The sequence below is a fragment of the Lissotriton vulgaris genome, chromosome 7, assembly GCF_964263255.1.
Source record: "Lissotriton vulgaris chromosome 7, aLisVul1.2, whole genome shotgun sequence".
Taxonomy (NCBI): Eukaryota; Metazoa; Chordata; class Amphibia; order Caudata; family Salamandridae; genus Lissotriton; species Lissotriton vulgaris.
In genome coordinates this window covers 1559158325-1559178543 of record NC_141695.1, presented here as the reverse complement: position 1 = coordinate 1559178543, position 20219 = coordinate 1559158325, and the positions used below count along the sequence as shown (strand labels likewise).

The window sequence follows — 20219 nt, the reverse complement described above, 5'->3', positions numbered from 1 at the left end:
AATCAGTCTGTCCCTGGCCCAGTGCATCATGGGAACAGGGCAGACTAAACTACCAAGCCAATTCTTTACCAGAAAGGAGACAAGCTACCGGGGACCGGTTTCTGGCATTTCAGCCGTCTTCGGCCCGGCTTGCTTGAATCCTGATGGAGCAGTGAGAAAGGGACTCATGTCTGAGTATACCCTGCCACACCTATAGTGGCCAAAATCGATTTACAAAAGGGGGTGGTGATGAACAGAGTGTCTGAATTGAGCAGACCACTCTTACCCAGTCCAAAGATCAGGGCTTGATCCATCACCGTTATTTATCTCACTGCCCCATCCCAGCTCAGAACCTGGCTATATGCAAATCAGTCTGTCCCTGGCCCAGTGCATCATGGGAACAGGGCAGACTAAACTACCAAGCCAATTCTTTACCAGAAAGGAGACAAGCTACCGGGGACCGGTTTCTGGCATTTCAGCCGTCTTCGGCCCGGCTTGCTTGAATCCTGATGGAGCAGTGAGAAAGGGACTCATGTCTGAGTATACCCTGCCACACCTATAGTGGCCAAAATCGATTTACAAAAGGGGGTGGTGATGAACAGAGTGTCTGAATTGAGCAGACCACTCTTACCCAGTCCAAAGATCAGGGCTTGATCCATCACCGTTATTTATCTCACTGCCCCATCCCAGCTCAGAACCTGGCTATATGCAAATCAGTCTGTCCCTGGCCCAGTGCATCATGGGAACAGGGCAGACTAAACTACCAAGCCAATTCTTTACCAGAAAGGAGACAAGCTACCGGGGACCGGTTTCTGGCATTTCAGCCGTCTTCGGCCCGGCTTGCTTGAATCCTGATGGAGCAGTGAGAAAGGGACTCATGTCTGAGTATACCCTGCCACACCTATAGTGGCCAAAATCGATTTACAAAAGGGGGTGGTGATGAACAGAGTGTCTGAATTGAGCAGACCACTCTTACCCAGTCCAAAGATCAGGGCTTGATCCATCACCGTTATTTATCTCACTGCCCCATCCCAGCTCAGAACCTGGCTATATGCAAATCAGTCTGTCCCTGGCCCAGTGCATCATGGGAACAGGGCAGACTAAACTACCAAGCCAATTCTTTACCAGAAAGGAGACAAGCTACCGGGGACCGGTTTCTGGCATTTCAGCCGTCTTCGGCCCGGCTTGCTTGAATCCTGATGGAGCAGTGAGAAAGGGACTCATGTCTGAGTATACCCTGCCACACCTATAGTGGCCAAAATCGATTTACAAAAGGGGGTGGTGATGAACAGAGTGTCTGAATTGAGCAGACCACTCTTACCCAGTCCAAAGATCAGGGCTTGATCCATCACCGTTATTTATCTCACTGCCCCATCCCAGCTCAGAACCTGGCTATATGCAAATCAGTCTGTCCCTGGCCCAGTGCATCATGGGAACAGGGCAGACTAAACTACCAAGCCAATTCTTTACCAGAAAGGAGACAAGCTACCGGGGACCGGTTTCTGGCATTTCAGCCGTCTTCGGCCCGGCTTGCTTGAATCCTGATGGAGCAGTGAGAAAGGGACTCATGTCTGAGTATACCCTGCCACACCTATAGTGGCCAAAATCGATTTACAAAAGGGGGTGGTGATGAACAGAGTGTCTGAATTGAGCAGACCACTCTTACCCAGTCCAAAGATCAGGGCTTGATCCATCACCGTTATTTATCTCACTGCCCCATCCCAGCTCAGAACCTGGCTATATGCAAATCAGTCTGTCCCTGGCCCAGTGCATCATGGGAACAGGGCAGACTAAACTACCAAGCCAATTCTTTACCAGAAAGGAGACAAGCTACCGGGGACCGGTTTCTGGCATTTCAGCCGTCTTCGGCCCGGCTTGCTTGAATCCTGATGGAGCAGTGAGAAAGGGACTCATGTCTGAGTATACCCTGCCACACCTATAGTGGCCAAAATCGATTTACAAAAGGGGGTGGTGATGAACAGAGTGTCTGAATTGAGCAGACCACTCTTACCCAGTCCAAAGATCAGGGCTTGATCCATCACCGTTATTTATCTCACTGCCCCATCCCAGCTCAGAACCTGGCTATATGCAAATCAGTCTGTCCCTGGCCCAGTGCATCATGGGAACAGGGCAGACTAAACTACCAAGCCAATTCTTTACCAGAAAGGAGACAAGCTACCGGGGACCGGTTTCTGGCATTTCAGCCGTCTTCGGCCCGGCTTGCTTGAATCCTGATGGAGCAGTGAGAAAGGGACTCATGTCTGAGTATACCCTGCCACACCTATAGTGGCCAAAATCGATTTACAAAAGGGGGTGGTGATGAACAGAGTGTCTGAATTGAGCAGACCACTCTTACCCAGTCCAAAGATCAGGGCTTGATCCATCACCGTTATTTATCTCACTGCCCCATCCCAGCTCAGAACCTGGCTATATGCAAATCAGTCTGTCCCTGGCCCAGTGCATCATGGGAACAGGGCAGACTAAACTACCAAGCCAATTCTTTACCAGAAAGGAGACAAGCTACCGGGGACCGGTTTCTGGCATTTCAGCCGTCTTCGGCCCGGCTTGCTTGAATCCTGATGGAGCAGTGAGAAAGGGACTCATGTCTGAGTATACCCTGCCACACCTATAGTGGCCAAAATCGATTTACAAAAGGGGGTGGTGATGAACAGAGTGTCTGAATTGAGCAGACCACTCTTACCCAGTCCAAAGATCAGGGCTTGATCCATCACCGTTATTTATCTCACTGCCCCATCCCAGCTCAGAACCTGGCTATATGCAAATCAGTCTGTCCCTGGCCCAGTGCATCATGGGAACAGGGCAGACTAAACTACCAAGCCAATTCTTTACCAGAAAGGAGACAAGCTACCGGGGACCGGTTTCTGGCATTTCAGCCGTCTTCGGCCCGGCTTGCTTGAATCCTGATGGAGCAGTGAGAAAGGGACTCATGTCTGAGTATACCCTGCCACACCTATAGTGGCCAAAATCGATTTACAAAAGGGGGTGGTGATGAACAGAGTGTCTGAATTGAGCAGACCACTCTTACCCAGTCCAAAGATCAGGGCTTGATCCATCACCGTTATTTATCTCACTGCCCCATCCCAGCTCAGAACCTGGCTATATGCAAATCAGTCTGTCCCTGGCCCAGTGCATCATGGGAACAGGGCAGACTAAACTACCAAGCCAATTCTTTACCAGAAAGGAGACAAGCTACCGGGGACCGGTTTCTGGCATTTCAGCCGTCTTCGGCCCGGCTTGCTTGAATCCTGATGGAGCAGTGAGAAAGGGACTCATGTCTGAGTATACCCTGCCACACCTATAGTGGCCAAAATCGATTTACAAAAGGGGGTGGTGATGAACAGAGTGTCTGAATTGAGCAGACCACTCTTACCCAGTCCAAAGATCAGGGCTTGATCCATCACCGTTATTTATCTCACTGCCCCATCCCAGCTCAGAACCTGGCTATATGCAAATCAGTCTGTCCCTGGCCCAGTGCATCATGGGAACAGGGCAGACTAAACTACCAAGCCAATTCTTTACCAGAAAGGAGACAAGCTATCGGGGACCGGTTTCTGGCATTTCAGCCGTCTTCGGCCCGGCTTGCTTGAATCCTGATGGAGCAGTGAGAAAGGGACTCATGTCTGAGTATACCCTGCCACACCTATAGTGGCCAAAATCGATTTACAAAAGGGGGTGGTGATGAACAGAGTGTCTGAATTGAGCAGACCACTCTTACCCAGTCCAAAGATCAGGGCTTGATCCATCACCGTTATTTATCTCACTGCCCCATCCCAGCTCAGAACCTGGCTATATGCAAATCAGTCTGTCCCTGGCCCAGTGCATCATGGGAACAGGGCAGACTAAACTACCAAGCCAATTCTTTACCAGAAAGGAGACAAGCTACCGGGGACCGGTTTCTGGCATTTCAGCCGTCTTCGGCCCGGCTTGCTTGAATCCTGATGGAGCAGTGAGAAAGGGACTCATGTCTGAGTATACCCTGCCACACCTATAGTGGCCAAAATCGATTTACAAAAGGGGGTGGTGATGAACAGAGTGTCTGAATTGAGCAGACCACTCTTACCCAGTCCAAAGATCAGGGCTTGATCCATCACCGTTATTTATCTCACTGCCCCATCCCAGCTCAGAACCTGGCTATATGCAAATCAGTCTGTCCCTGGCCCAGTGCATCATGGGAACAGGGCAGACTAAACTACCAAGCCAATTCTTTACCAGAAAGGAGACAAGCTACCGGGGACCGGTTTCTGGCATTTCAGCCGTCTTCGGCCCGGCTTGCTTGAATCCTGATGGAGCAGTGAGAAAGGGACTCATGTCTGAGTATACCCTGCCACACCTATAGTGGCCAAAATCGATTGCCCTGTTCCCATCATGCACTGGGACAGGAACAGACTAATTTGCATACAGCCAGGTTCTGAAACTGGGATGGTGCAGTGAGCGAAAAAACGGTGTTGGATCTAGCCCTGATCTCTTGACTGGGTGAGAGCTTTCTGCTTAATTCAGAGACTCTGTCCCTCACCACCCCTTGTTGTAAATATTTTTGTCCACCCTAAGCGTGGAAGGGTATTCTCAGATGTGAGACCCTTGCTCATTGCACCATCAGGATTCAAGCAAACCGGGCCGAAGACGGCTGTAATGCCAGAAACCGGTCCCCGGGAGCTTGTTTCCTTCCCAGTGTAAGAATTGGCTTTTGTAGTTTGGTTTGCCCTGTTCCCATCATGCACTGGGACAGGAACAGACTAATTTGCATACAGCCAGGTTCTGAAACTGGGATGGTGCAGTGAGCGAAAAAACGGTGTTGGATCTAGCCCTGATCTCTTGACTGGGTGAGAGCTTTCTGCTTAATTCAGAGACTCTGTCCCTCACCACCCCTTGTTGTAAATATTTTTGTCCACCCTAAGCGTGGAAGGGTATTCTCAGATGTGAGACCCTTGCTCATTGCACCATCAGGATTCAAGCAAACCGGGCCGAAGACGGCTGTAATGCCAGAAACCGGTCCCCGGGAGCTTGTTTCCTTCCCAGTGTAAGAATTGGCTTTTGTAGTTTGGTTTGCCCTGTTCCCATCATGCACTGGGACAGGAACAGACTAATTTGCATACAGCCAGGTTCTGAAACTGGGATGGTGCAGTGAGCGAAAAAACGGTGTTGGATCTAGCCCTGATCTCTTGACTGGGTGAGAGCTTTCTGCTTAATTCAGAGACTCTGTCCCTCACCACCCCTTGTTGTAAATATTTTTGTCCACCCTAAGCGTGGAAGGGTATTCTCAGATGTGAGACCCTTGCTCATTGCACCATCAGGATTCAAGCAAACCGGGCCGAAGACGGCTGTAATGCCAGAAACCGGTCCCCGGGAGCTTGTTTCCTTCCCAGTGTAAGAATTGGCTTTTGTAGTTTGGTTTGCCCTGTTCCCATCATGCACTGGGACAGGAACAGACTAATTTGCATACAGCCAGGTTCTGAAACTGGGATGGTGCAGTGAGCGAAAAAACGGTGTTGGATCTAGCCCTGATCTCTTGACTGGGTGAGAGCTTTCTGCTTAATTCAGAGACTCTGTCCCTCACCACCCCTTGTTGTAAATATTTTTGTCCACCCTAAGCGTGGAAGGGTATTCTCAGATGTGAGACCCTTGCTCATTGCACCATCAGGATTCAAGCAAACCGGGCCGAAGACGGCTGTAATGCCAGAAACCGGTCCCCGGGAGCTTGTTTCCTTCCCAGTGTAAGAATTGGCTTTTGTAGTTTGGTTTGCCCTGTTCCCATCATGCACTGGGACAGGAACAGACTAATTTGCATACAGCCAGGTTCTGAAACTGGGATGGTGCAGTGAGCGAAAAAACGGTGTTGGATCTAGCCCTGATCTCTTGACTGGGTGAGAGCTTTCTGCTTAATTCAGAGACTCTGTCCCTCACCACCCCTTGTTGTAAATATTTTTGTCCACCCTAAGCGTGGAAGGGTATTCTCAGATGTGAGACCCTTGCTCATTGCACCATCAGGATTCAAGCAAACCGGGCCGAAGACGGCTGTAATGCCAGAAACCGGTCCCCGGGAGCTTGTTTCCTTCCCAGTGTAAGAATTGGCTTTTGTAGTTTGGTTTGCCCTGTTCCCATCATGCACTGGGACAGGAACAGACTAATTTGCATACAGCCAGGTTCTGAAACTGGGATGGTGCAGTGAGCGAAAAAACGGTGTTGGATCTAGCCCTGATCTCTTGACTGGGTGAGAGCTTTCTGCTTAATTCAGAGACTCTGTCCCTCACCACCCCTTGTTGTAAATATTTTTGTCCACCCTAAGCGTGGAAGGGTATTCTCAGATGTGAGACCCTTGCTCATTGCACCATCAGGATTCAAGCAAACCGGGCCGAAGACGGCTGTAATGCCAGAAACCGGTCCCCGGGAGCTTGTTTCCTTCCCAGTGTAAGAATTGGCTTTTGTAGTTTGGTTTGCCCTGTTCCCATCATGCACTGGGACAGGAACAGACTAATTTGCATACAGCCAGGTTCTGAAACTGGGATGGTGCAGTGAGCGAAAAAACGGTGTTGGATCTAGCCCTGATCTCTTGACTGGGTGAGAGCTTTCTGCTTAATTCAGAGACTCTGTCCCTCACCACCCCTTGTTGTAAATATATGCACATTTTTTGACAGCATAACACTGCACATCTGTAAAGGAACGGATTTTCGCTGAGTTGCTAGTGGGGTTCAAATAAACAAGAACTAAAGAGGTGTGTGGCTGTCGGCACCATGTCAATGGTAGTTGTACAGACAGATGTAGACATAGATGTCCTCATCCATGTTAATATTTTTACAAGAACTAACCTGTTATTTAAAATAATGTAATTTTATATCAAATTACATAACAAAAAAGAAGGCAGGTGTGTAGCCTTAGACACTCTCTTCAGTTGGGGTCGTGATGAGGAGGAATTATGTTCTTAACAGGTTGAGTTTCAGGTGGTAGATTCATTGAAGTTTGAATCGCAATGATGATTTGGCCACCACCTGTGAATTTTCTGGAGAAGATTTTTATGTAGTATGTGTGTCATCTACACAGTTGATGTGTGGGGATTTGAGGATGAGAGCAAGGAGTCCTCTTTAGATGTTGATGATTGTTGGTGAGACTATTGAGCTTTGGGGGACACACTGCTGCATTGGAGAATAAGATGTTGACTTTAATGTATTGTCTCCAATTTTGTAGGAAAGATGGGAATCAAAGGAGGACTATGCACTTGATGCACAACCAGTCCCTGCAAATGTTAGGAAAGCATCATGGTTCACAGCATCAAAGGAGAGGTCTAGGAGATGAGGAGGCATTAATGTACTTTATCTAGAGTATGCAGGTACTATCCACTATTTTAGTCTTGCAGTGTCTGTGCTACATGTACCTCTGAAGCTGGACGAGAGGTCAGGCAGCTTAACTGTAGTTTTGAGATATTCTGGGTCTGATCCTCGCTTTTTGGAGCCTCAATCTGACTTGTCCTACTTTCAAATATTCATAAACAACTCCCTGAGTTAAGGAAGCATTAATGAGGTTCAACCAAAATGGGATAGCCACATGGCTGATGTGCCAGCCTCAGGTGAAAAACTAGTGTATCTTTGGTTATGGGGACGCATCCTGCTCAAAATGTGGAAGATACTATTTCAAACAGGGCAAACATTGTCCGCCACTGTAAGACTTGGGTGCAAGGAATTAGTATATGTACATGTGACCATGAAAGGATGTGCGTACATGTGTGTTTATGATGGGTGGATAGGTGGTATGCATATGGTTAGGGGGGGAAGTTCACACTGCCCTGATGATCCCCACAACTCATGTGCATTCGTGGCTATCTGTTTCATGGGCTAATACCCCATTGCAGAGGCAAGAGCAACCAAACCCAAGTAAATCATTATTCTGCATGAATTTACTTATAAAAAGGAAAAGTACTTTAGTACACACACCCAACTCAATACAACACATTAATTTACATATAGATACATGCTTGTATATTCGTAACAGTTCATACTAAACCCTAAAACCACAATACTCCCCAAATACCAAACACAATATAATGTACTGTAGTTATCAATAGATTAAAATCACTAAGAATGATGCCATCTTACAATTACATTTCTAAAGACATGTAGTGAAGCTCTGTTAATTTTTTGATTATCAATGTAGCATTTCAATGACTTTTTTATGACATGCACAAATTCACTGTTACTGTATTGTTGTCAGTAAAGCATGTTCTTGACCTTCATGAAGATATATCATCATTCAGTGTTAACTTTGTCTTTGTCAATAAAGCATTTATAGTTTCAACCAACAGGATGCATGAGTCGTTTTTCAACTTTTACACTTGCTACGAAGCAGCTTTAGTACCTACTAAAAGGGATTCCTGCATTCAAGCGTCAATGGGCTAAACCCCTCAGCTCCAGAAGTGATTGGTATAACCAGAAACCTCTACCACCGTCATCAATGTATCCCCTTGGGCGGCACACAACTGTTTTTATAACATTTTACTCTGGGGCCCCTGTGGGGAGCTGATCTATTTCTTGTAACCACCAAACACAGTTACGGGACATGCTGCTTCCCTCTCTGGGGCACCACAAAACACTTTATTTTTAACCACCATGAGAGGGGGACATATACAGGCCCGATGCAATTTTCTTCTGCGTTGGTCCCCGGGAAGATAGTGGTCCTTGGAGACATTTGGTGGAGCATGTGAGAGGAGATCAAACATGTTTGATGCTGGCTAGTTTCCCTGGGGACCAAAATTCTCTCCTGGTTATCTTGGTACCCTTTGGGCCAAATGTGATTGGAGGAGTTTGGTTTTATTTGCTCACGGTGGTACGCTCTAGCCGCCAAGTGTGAAATCTTCAGGCCCTGGGCCTTTAAATGTTTGTAATCCTTGGGGAACCAGATATTTACTGCTCTACCTCTTCACACAGAACCTATCTCCAGCTTGGGCACCCATCATTTTTTCCTGGGCCTGGATTTTTCTTCAGCATCATGCCCAGGACCCCAGACAGGTGTGTCCTCCTTTCCTGCATTCTACATGTCCTCTGATTACTTGCAAAGCACCTGGGTCAGAGAACGCCAGTGGCCCCATTCATCTGGAGGTCACACTATTGCAGAACCAGTCCACAGAATATCCTATCCAGATCCCTCCGGGGTTTCCCCCAGTAAGTCAATCTCTCAACTGTCCCCTAGAAGTTATAGGGCGACCACTGCCACTGGCCATATAGAAACAAATCCTAGTCTCTGGGTGCCAGCTGAAGTCCAAGTCCTGAAGTCTGTCTCTGTAAGAGTGAGGTCTTTGCTCTTCCAGCTGGGCATTGGTCCATCATCGCTTCCCCCAGGTCTAGACTTTTGAAAAGTCTCTCCTTGTGCAGGGGTTTTTATGTGGGGTTGGAAAGTTCTAGGAGATAAGCACCTTTATCCAACCCTAGTGTGACACATCATCACTCCACCCTGCCCACTACTCCTGCATATCATTTTCCAAGATAGAGGCATTCAGTTCAAAAACTGAAAAAGCTAGAAGTATTAAATGGTGCGTACCCCATTCCTCATAATCATCATGGCCATTATTGGTAGCATGCTGGACATCTCTTACATAGTTAAGCCCTTCCTTGGCATAGTGCTGGTGGTCTTGACATAATTGTAACTCTTAGGTGTAAAATGATGACCTGATCATGACCTGATGAAACAATGGTATCCTTGATTTAGGGTGGTGAAAATCATTGCTGTAGGATGGACATCCCTGGTATTTGATGAAGGTGTTCATAAATGGCATGAAAGGCAGAATATGGTCAATCTGTCCTTATGTGAAAATAGCACCAAATATTTATTTGCTAATAATGAAAACATCTGGCATTTTGAAACCGATGATAACTGGCTTTCATGAAAAAGACAACATTATTTGCCCAAAATTAAATTTTGGTATTTCAGGGTAAAATAATTGAAACATGGAAGCTGATATTTCAACCAAAGAAGCTGCATTTTTTATATATTTAAAATAGATATTTTAGTGCTGATATATGCTGAGCTCTGAAGAATTCTCATGTTGATCCCTTAATGCAAGAGGGCAGCTGCTGCAGCACTGTTATTTCATACCTTGTGTGGAGGCATTTCATCATTTATATATGCATAAGACTTTCTATGAAGTTATCACTACTGATATCTGAGGACATAATAATAGTGTGACCTGTCCGTTGTTTGATCCAGTACTCTCTATGCAATTGAGTTACATTGGTGTAATAGCCTTTTTGATTTGTTTAGCTTGTGGTTGCTAAATGTTAGATTTGAATAACTTTTGATTTTTTTGCTGTGTCCCTTTCAAGTTCTAAGTCTTAACATACACCAGAAAATCAACAGGTTGGAGAAATGAAGTGGAGAAAGATAGTATATATGTAGGGCTGCGGAGTGTTTTATGGTAGGCGTGGTTGGCCTTACAATGTAATATCATCCAAATACCCCATAGAATGTCCTTGGATTAACACCAATAAATCCTTAGCTCAGTCCTGGTAGAGTGGCAAAGACTGCCCAGTCAGGCCTTATTAAAGGAACATGTGTTAAGCATTTCGGACTACCAAGATCGATGATAAGTAATTGACACGACTTCAGAGTAATCTGACACTAATTCATAAAAATAGAGTGCATTGTTATCCTAATTTAGACACCATAACAAATCAAATATCATAGAAATAACTAGAGATATAGATTTTTGAAGCAATATTAAATCAGTGCAGAAAAATACATAGACAGAATAACACTGCGGTTAATGGCAAAATCCACTAGTGACAATCAGTCACTTGCAAGTCGAGTTACTTGGAATTCTCATAGGCTTAAGGCCAAACAAAATGAAAAAAACACCATAGATACACAGTTCCTGACTTCGGATGATGATTGCACAGTGTTTTCTGTAGCTGCAGCATCAAGTGTGGGGGTCGGTTACCAGGTTGGTGACCAGCAAGTCATAGCAGTGGTAAGCACAACGAAAAACTTCTGGAACATCACTAGGTCTGAGGAAGTGACATAGAGGCCTGAAACTTCAGGACAGGTGGGACTACAACTCCTACAATGCACTTGACCACCTGGATTTGGGAAATCCCTCGGTGGCCCCATTGGCAAGCAAATCTTTGAATCCGATGAAGGTTTTTACCTGCAGTTTGCAGGGGACTGGTGGGGCAGGGGAGACTAAGGGTGCTTCTGATCCCACAAGGGTCCCTCTCTTTTGGAGTGTTGACTTTTAGCCAAGGACGAGGATTAATTCATTTCCAAGTCTGTTGCCTCAGGGCCAAAGTATCCCTCTTTAGATTTGGTGCTGTGAGCAAAGCTCTGTTCTTGGTGAAACTCGTCTCCTCTCGGTCCTTCCTTGAAGTATGTTGTTCAGTCCGAGGTCCTTGTGTCTGGGAGGGGTCCCTTAAATCATAGATTTAGGAGACTTAGGGTGTGGGGCCAAGCAGCTAATGGACAGCTAGGCTCTGCAGCTAGTCCACCCCTGAGGTGACCAAATCCAGTGGTGTAGGCCACCTTTTACCCCAGAACCCTTTATTTCAGGCCCTCCTAAAGATGGCACAATTATGTTTTGTGGGCTACAGATCATGCTGCTCAACCTGGAGGTGTGGCCAGTCTTTCTGGAGGTGTATACCTCTAGCATACCTCATTTCACACCTTGCTCGGGTGCTAGCACGCCTGTGGCAAGGATAGGGCTGTGTCTTCCTCAGGGAGACAGCACAGATGCATATCAGAGGTAAAACAGATTTTGAAGCTCTGTGTCACTTCACTAACCTGCTGGGGAGGGGGGAGGTGTGACCTTCCTGCCCAGCCTTTGATCCTGACTTCTGGGAGTGAACACCTTGCCTGGCAGGAGGTCAGAAACCTGCCTTGGCAGCAGCAGACACGTGAAATCACGGGCTGGTTATCCGGAGCACTGGGAAGCTGGGGCAACCATGTGGGTAACCTCTAAAGTGCCACCTGGGTGCATGCCAGCTTTCTGTGGACACCAGATTCAGTCAGGGAAGAGAAGGCACATTGTTTGAAATCAAACTCAAAATATTTAGATGGTAGCATATAGGAGCTAGCAATGTAGGTTCCCCTGGTGCAAGTCCCATGTTATCCAATGGACCGCCTAACACTTATAGTGTACTTTAATGGTAAAGACAGTATAGGGATATATAAGCTTGTACTTACATGTCTACACTCTTAATATGCTGCACCCTGCCTCCTGGGCACAGGACGCCTTCTCTACGGCTGACTTTAAGTCGTACCTATCATATATTTTTTTAATGTATTACAGAGAAAGGTCATCACATTTTTTTGATTAAGGAGATGAGAATGGGTCAAAACCTAACTACAATATAACACAATCAACTACATGTGTAGTCCATCAATTACACTACACAGCCTTTGGAAATGTGAAAATTCATTTTACCGTATCTGACTTTTATAAACCTATGAACAGATATGCAACAATCGCACATTTTGTGGATCACCACTGTCATCTAGCCACACCCTTCCTATGTTGCCATGGTACTTAAGTCTAGCCAATGACTCTGAATAAACATACAACCAATTATGCAGTCAGTTGCAAAATCAGTGCATCTGCTTCACAGCGTTTTTTTTCCATTTGGGTATGGCTAGCTAACTGGGGCAATAAACCTTTACAAATCCACTAAAGGTATGTACTGATTTTTCACATGGAAGCCAAATGGGAACAGAAGTGTCCCCAGTAACAGTGAATAGTAACCTGGTAACTTTCCTGAAAACATCTTCAGACATGTATATTTAAATGGCATTCGTAAAAAATAAATAAAAGAAGCAACAGAGGAAGCTTTTTGGGTAATCATGATAAACATTAATTACAGGATTGATCTATAGTTCAGTTTCTCTCTATTCTTATTTAACTGTATATCAGAGGCTGAACTCTGAATTAACTCTAAGGAGAAAACTCCTACTTGTAAAATGAGTCACATATGCTGTGACTCAGCGGCCGAATGGGGGAATTCCATCTCCCACGCTCATCGGCTGGATTTAACAGGTGTGGGGGGCGTCTTGCGCGGCAAAATGCGTCTTCCAGATGAATTTCGTAAGAGAATCCCTTTAAACACTGACATATCAAAGCGCCGTAACAAGGAGCAGGCCTGCTTCTATGCACCCCCAGACGCTAGGCATGCCAGCGGAGTCGAGCCAGTGGAGAAGGACTGATTCAGCGAGGATTTACCAGCTGTAACATTGCAAGATGTTGAGTAATATGGGGAAACCTTCCAAAACGCTGGCTTCATCTCAATACGTTTTTTTTATACAACCATGGCAACTCTGTTTCCCAGTCGTTTGTATTTGGCGTCAGTAGATGTTTCCTGTTTTGCAGTGTTTTCCTGGGATATCCCTGAGGCGTTTCTATTTTGTCTATATTTACTACTGAAGACTAGAAACAAAGCAAATACAAAAAAAACACACACACAACATATTGTGAGCTGTCACTCGGATATTTTTGTCTCCATGAAAAACAGAAATATGAAGTGTAGATTCAATGGTTGTGTATTCTACATAGATTTAACGGTCAGCGGTGTAGCAAGGTGGGTGCGGGTGGGTGGTACACCCAGGGTGGCTCAAGTTTTATGGGCACTACCCTCCTCCCCGCTCTTTCCTGCAGGCGCGCAGCCGGCTAATGCAGGAATCGATCGCCAGCACCAACCCCCACCAAAAGTCCTAGCTACGCCACTGTTAACGGTGTTTAAAATACTGAAACTTAAAGAGTCATGGCTTTGGCAGATAGGTGCCACTCTGAAACCGTCACACATTTTTGTCACAAGGATACAATACCATACTAAGAGACAGATTTAATACGTTTTAGAGCAACACAGTGAAGCAAGCAGCCAAAGAGGCAGCAACCAAAGTTGCTGCTCTGCTTTGCTTAGAAGGGTAAGAGAAAAACAGCACCATGTCTGCTAAGCTATTACTGTCTATTTCTCTCCCCACCACTGGCACACTTTCGGCTGCCATGTACCAATGTACACACACTTGCATCATAGTTTACCACTTCATACATATGCTGTATTGTGCAGCACATGCAGTGCTTAATTTGAGCCGGTGGTTTCTGGTGTGCAGCACAGGCACATAATTGTCAGCACATGGCTCTTGGGGAAAGCTGCCACAAGGCGGTGCTCTCTAAATAATTAAGGGATGACCACAACAGTTAGTTATTAATGCTATATTAATTAAAAATCACTTTTACCTGCCGGCAAGCTATTCTTATAGCTTTGGGGGCCTGAAATAGTCCGAATTGTCACACTTGTAGGAGTGTGACGGTTAGTAGCTGTGTTGTTACTATCATTGGCAGAATGACAGGGTAATGTGTGGTGGATGGAAGCTGCAGTGGGCTCCTGAAGAGAGCCCTGACACTTATCTTCTTACAAATTAAGCACTAAGTCCATGCAAAGTTAGGAGTATGCCAGGTCTTTTAAAAGTTGATCCACTGTTATGTCTGCCTCGAGGAGACATATTTTGTTGTGCAAATCCCTGTCTACCAATGTTGACAACCATGGGTGGTTGCATGGAAGCACCCATGTACCACCCCCGGTTAAGTCCCTTAGACGCAAAGTAGCACACAGTGCTACCTTGCTTACTTTAGGGAAATTTCCAAAGCAAATCGTTATTTGCGTTGGAAAGTAAATCCCACCCCAACATTCTGTGCTGGTTTGCATCACGAAAGTGCAGTGTCAGTAAATTCGGATCTAATTATCTAACTTTGAGTGTAAGGAGCTGGATTACATGAAGCTCACGGGTGGTAGTGGTTGAGGCCGTAAAAAATCACTTTTCACTATTTTTTCAATTTAGAGAAAATACAGACTTTTCTGTTTGCTGTGGAAATAGAGGACTGACAGTAAAAAAAGGAAATAAAGTCAACACATAATTACCTTAGATACCATGGTGGTAAATGGCACCTTTAGCAAAAATTTGCCTAGCAGCATGTTTCTGATACTAGAACCTGAAGACCTTTTAACTACTTTAAATCTCTTTAACAGTTTGTGTAAAGTGACGGGGTTAAAGGGGACTGGCTGACAGAGAGAAACCTTAGTGTCTTGCAGAGTAAAAAATATATGTAGTAAAAGCACAGGCAATAAAACATATTGATGACTATTGATATAACCAGCTCCCCTGGAATTCTGAGATTCTTCAGCTGTGGAATTTACACCATAGTTCTTGATTTACTGCACTGGTGCCACATAATTTACCATCTGCTTCCTAATTTGTCGATTTTATGAAAAAATATCTTTAGCTCAAGCGGGTCTAAAATTACTAAAAAGCTAGCTGTGTGCCCCATGCACAGATTTACTGGTTACCTGTCAGTTGCTGATTGGTGTTCCATTGTCAATCTGGGATTAATAAAGTGAACTCTTTGCCCAAACAGTATAATAGTCAAATAAAATAACAAAATGGCAAAATATTCTGCCACAGAAAGTTCCAAATTTATCTGCTTCATCTGTCTTTTTTTATTGCATAATTTAGTCAGCCCTGCCAAATATAATGGTCCGTCCATTGCTTTATCAGTTCACCGGTTTTGGATCCAGGACTTCCCACCAATGGAACTGTTGCAAAGTGTGGAAAAATGGTGCTATTGTTAGTTATCAGAACGATACTCTATTATCAACCTAAGAGAGATAAAAGTTGATTGAATACATCTAGCATTTGATCATGTGACCTGCAGGCTTCTTGGTGGGTGCCTGGCCCAGTAAGCCAGACCAAAATACTACACATTAAATACCCACAGTCGACAATATCCACCTAGGAGAATCACAGTCAAAAGCTAAAGCACATAGAATGCCTTACTTACACTTCTCTGTGGGAATGGAACACTACAGAATCAGCAGACAAATAGCGCAATATCTAGGGCCCACAGACAGTAGCTGTGCTGATGTCCAGAGTGAGAAACTCCACCTCTGACAACTGCTTACTGGTTATAGTGGGAGGCAATAGAGTTTGTTGTGGAGCTGTGCCTTTTCACATTCCCAATACACTCTAACACTAAACCTTCTGAGGTGGCACAAAGATGTTGGGAGAAGTGCTCCACCCTTATCATTTCCCTTGATAATAAGAAGCTAAAAATTAAATGATAAATGAGTTAGTGAGGGACAAATGTTGGCCATCTGAATAGACTCTGTGATTACTCATGCCACTAGCTTTCTCTCTTTCATCTGTGTGAACTCTCATGTGATCTATATTTCGGAGGGAATCAGTTGCTCTTATCACTCTCATTTTAGGTAATAAAATCGCTGATATTCTGTGACCCCATGTGCACTCCTGTTATGGATGAGACTTACCACCGCAGCGCTAAGGGGGAGGGGAAGGCCGCGCGGCGCTCCTATGCTCGTGACGGAACCGCTCCATCATGAGCCTCGGGCGCGCTGTGCTTGTGACGGAACGGTTCCGTCACGGCCTCGCTCCCTCAATGGAACGCTCAGCACAGGCGCGCAATTGCCAGCACAGCGCGTCTGAGGCTGGTGACGGAGCGGTTCCGTCACCAGCATGGAACCGGTTAAAGGAATATAGTCAGAAGTTAAAGTCTTTGACCGGGACTACCCTGGTAAGTGTATCCAGCTGTGCTCCATCATGGTCAGTGTCAAATTTTGCATAGGTTACCAAATCATATCTGTTTGGCGTTTTGTTATTTTGGTGTCATATTGTTTACTACATTTTACTCGATGCATGGACCATAGACCCTACGTCTTAATGTCCAACAAATCTCGAAAAAAGCACTGTGAATTCATCACCTATCACCTCAATTCCGGGCAAATTGTAATAGTCTTGCTTAGTCATGCTTATAGCTCTCAACTTCACAAAAGCCTTTAAATCTAACTGTACCATACATCCTAGTAAGTCCCTCTCCACAGATCATCCTGTCTGTGGCTGGTGTTTTGATTTAAATGGTTAAGGATGAGGTCAGGCTTGACAGCATGCTCTTGTGAAAAAGGTTCATAGTTAATGTGGGATAGACATATAAATATACAGTTATAAACTTTCTTTCAATAAAAAATTACTGAAATAAAAAAAAACTTTCATATACACTCCTCAGAGTAAACCGTATGTTACACAAGGGGTTTCCAACCATGAGAGCCAATCCATGCAAGAATTTCATAAAATCCACATAAGATAAATTTCTTGGCACTAATACATTTTATCCAGATTCTCCAAACCTACACAACTAAGATACAAATGCTTCTGAAGACTTAAACTCAGACTTATATAACTCAGATTTTGACTGGTCACTCAAATTTATTTCCATTCTCGTCAAAGCACTCTTTTACACCGTGTCCATTCTCTTGACTGCTACATCAAGAACCCAAACAAATTGATATTTTCAATGCTTCTATCTAAAGAACATTGTTTCACCCTTCGCAAAGTTGTTTTAAATAGTCAGCCATTATTTAGGAAAATGCATATTGCTAATATTTGTACACCATCTATATCACTATTGCTGTTATGTTGAATTCTGTGGTGGGGCACTGCATAAACTCAACATATCAGAGTTGCACACATCATGAGGCTATTCTTGAAAAGCATGCCTTTTCTATTTGAAATGTACATGTTCGTGTTTTTCCATCTGCTTTCCTATAGTCTTTACATTTATTTTTAAAGTATATTTGTTATCGATAACTAAATTACAGTATTCATTTGTATCCTAGCATCAGGGTTAGGAATTGCCGTGTATTCATATTGTACAAAACTAATTCATGAAGTAAATAATTAGTTCTAATTCTGACTTACCTGAGGTCTTTTCTGTAAATACAACTTTGGACTCCGATGTGAAATTTTGTCCGGTCAAGATCATCTGTTGTCCACCATAAACCAAACAGTTATCTATGTCCTGTCTTTCAACCATCGGAAGTTCATGAGCTGATCGTTGTGCTATGGAAAAGAAATAACTGAATTGATTATTTTATGTTTACCATAAAAAGTACTTTATGTGATTTCCTGGGGCCCGATTCACAGATCTAACTTAAGACAAAATCCTAAACTTACTACTTTTGGTATTCACAGAAGGCATTAAGTAGTAGTAAAGTTAGGATTTTGTCTTAAGTCTGTCTTTAGTTCTGTCTTAAGTCTGACTTAAGTCTGTCCTAAGTTTGTCTTAAGTCTGTCTTAAGTCTGTCTTAAGTCTGTCTTTAGTCTATCTAAAGTTTGTCCTAAGTCTGTCGTAAGTCTGTCCTAAGTTTGTCTTAAGTTTGTCTTAAGACTGTCTTAAGACTGTCTTAAGTCAAACTTAAGTCAAACTTAAGACAAAATCCTAACTTTACTACTACTAAATGCCTTCTGTGAATACCAAAAGTAGTAGGACAGATTTAAGACAGACTTAAGATAGACTTAAGACAAACTTAAGACAAACTTAGGACAGACTTAAGACAGACTTAAGACAGATTTAAGACGAAATCCTAACTTTATTATTACTAAATGCATTCTGTGAATACCAAAATAGGTAAGTTTAGGATTTTGTCTAAAAGTTAGTTCTGTGAATCGGAGCCCTCTGTTTATATTTTATCAAAATAGTTGGATATTCTTTAGGGGAAATTAAGCTCAACTAGAGGTAATTTTCAGATTTTATATGGTGTGAAATTCCCTCTTATGTGCTAGTGTCCACCTACAAATATTCTGCCCTCGGAAGGTTTGTGGGACTCTACGAATGTAAATACAGTGTATGTGACCCACAAAGACCATGCCTCTGAACTTAACATAGGACCTGGTGAGCCTTGGGCCCAGATTCATAGAGAACTGGCACTCTCCTCCCCTCTCCCTAGCGCTGGCGCTGATTTCATATGCCGTGCACAAGGCACACACCTTAGCGCCAAGGTGCCAGGGTGTATGCCTGAGTCTAGCATAGGTTTTCTACAGGGAAAGAGACATGGAATATCATTAGATGGAAGGAAAAGCCTACTTATGATGAAAGACTGCTCCTTATGGGTGATATAAACATTGGATAATGTTGGAGTGAGTAATAATCATTTTTGAACTATATTACTTGTTGCACCTCACGCTCCTGCTCCAATTTCGCTGGAGACATTATGTTCTGATGTTCCCAGCAATAAAGTGGCATCACACCCTAAGGTGCAAGAGTATAATTCCAGGCAACAGTGACTGTGATAAAATGGCAGAATATGTTTATTTCAGGGAATACTTTGAAAGATCTATATACTAATGAATATTAGCGCATTTTTTAGGAAAGTAAATGTAACATGAGCTTTAATTGGTTGAGAATTGGGATGAATCCTATAATACAAAGAGGCTCTGAAGCCATTATGGTGTTACAAGGTTTACATCTCCAGCTAAGCTTACATTGCCTAACTAAAAGTAATACTAAGGTGATAGGTTAGGAGTGACACCTCTGTTTAAAACGTTCTCCCAAACTTCAGTTTACCTTCTGAACATCTAGTAACTTGTGAGGGGATAGGTATTGACTTGCATATATGTGGCATAATAATTATATATTAATCCTTAATGAATGTCAGATTTTAAACCGTTGTTGGACAAAGGGAAACTTAATTCAGAATAGAGCTGCTACAATTGCAAACTGCAATGAAGAACCAACTGAGGTGATACGGGAGCAATTTGTGGGTCATGAAGGCAGGGACGGCTCCTTCATGTCGACGGAGGAGCGTCGCCCGCTGTTTTCTCGCAGTGCGAGAAGCAGAAACATAAATACCATTTTATGTTTCTGATTCTCGCACTCCGAGAAAGCAGAAAGCAGGGTTTCGTTGGGGGGCGGGCTGGCGGGTGGACGGTCCTGTAGTATGAGAAGTGTGGCTCACTGGTTAGAGGAGGTAGACCCTGATGCAGAGGTCAGACCCGGGACCAGGGTTCAATTCCCGACGCGGCAGGGTCTTGAGCTCAAAAATGTCCACGGACTCGATAATTCTCGCCTCGGTGCCTACTCGAATCATGGGTTCACACTCTGCAACTCTGGCCAACAGCTTGCTTAATCTCCACTACGACCCACCGCGATGGGATGCCTGGTCTTCACCTTGGGGATGCCCAGTAGGGGTTATCTCGCAGGGAAAGCCAGGACGGGTTCCCAAAGCAAGCGCTAAGAGACCTGTCGGTGATTTGGCGCTATATAAATCGAAATTAACATAACATAACATAACATAACATCCTGCTCGAGTGCAAGGGAGGAGTGGCTTGCCGACCAAACCAGTCATACGCACTATGCATTTTCTCTATGTAGGCTGCATTCAGCTAAGTACACTGGGGCATATAACAAG

General features: G+C 44.3%; 1 protein-coding gene across 3 annotated transcripts in view; it reads right to left on the bottom strand.

Moving 5' to 3' along the window:
- The window catches only part of NFATC2 (nuclear factor of activated T cells 2), a 348132-nt gene that overhangs the window by 133897 nt on the left and 194016 nt on the right, over positions 1-20219 (bottom strand). For all 3 annotated transcript variants that reach the window (XM_086932454.1, XM_086932452.1, XM_086932453.1), the window contains exon 6: positions 17731-17871. In XM_086932454.1, coding sequence (XP_086788580.1) covers positions 17731-17871 — 141 coding nt within the window. The remainder of the gene's footprint in view (positions 1-17730; positions 17872-20219) is intronic.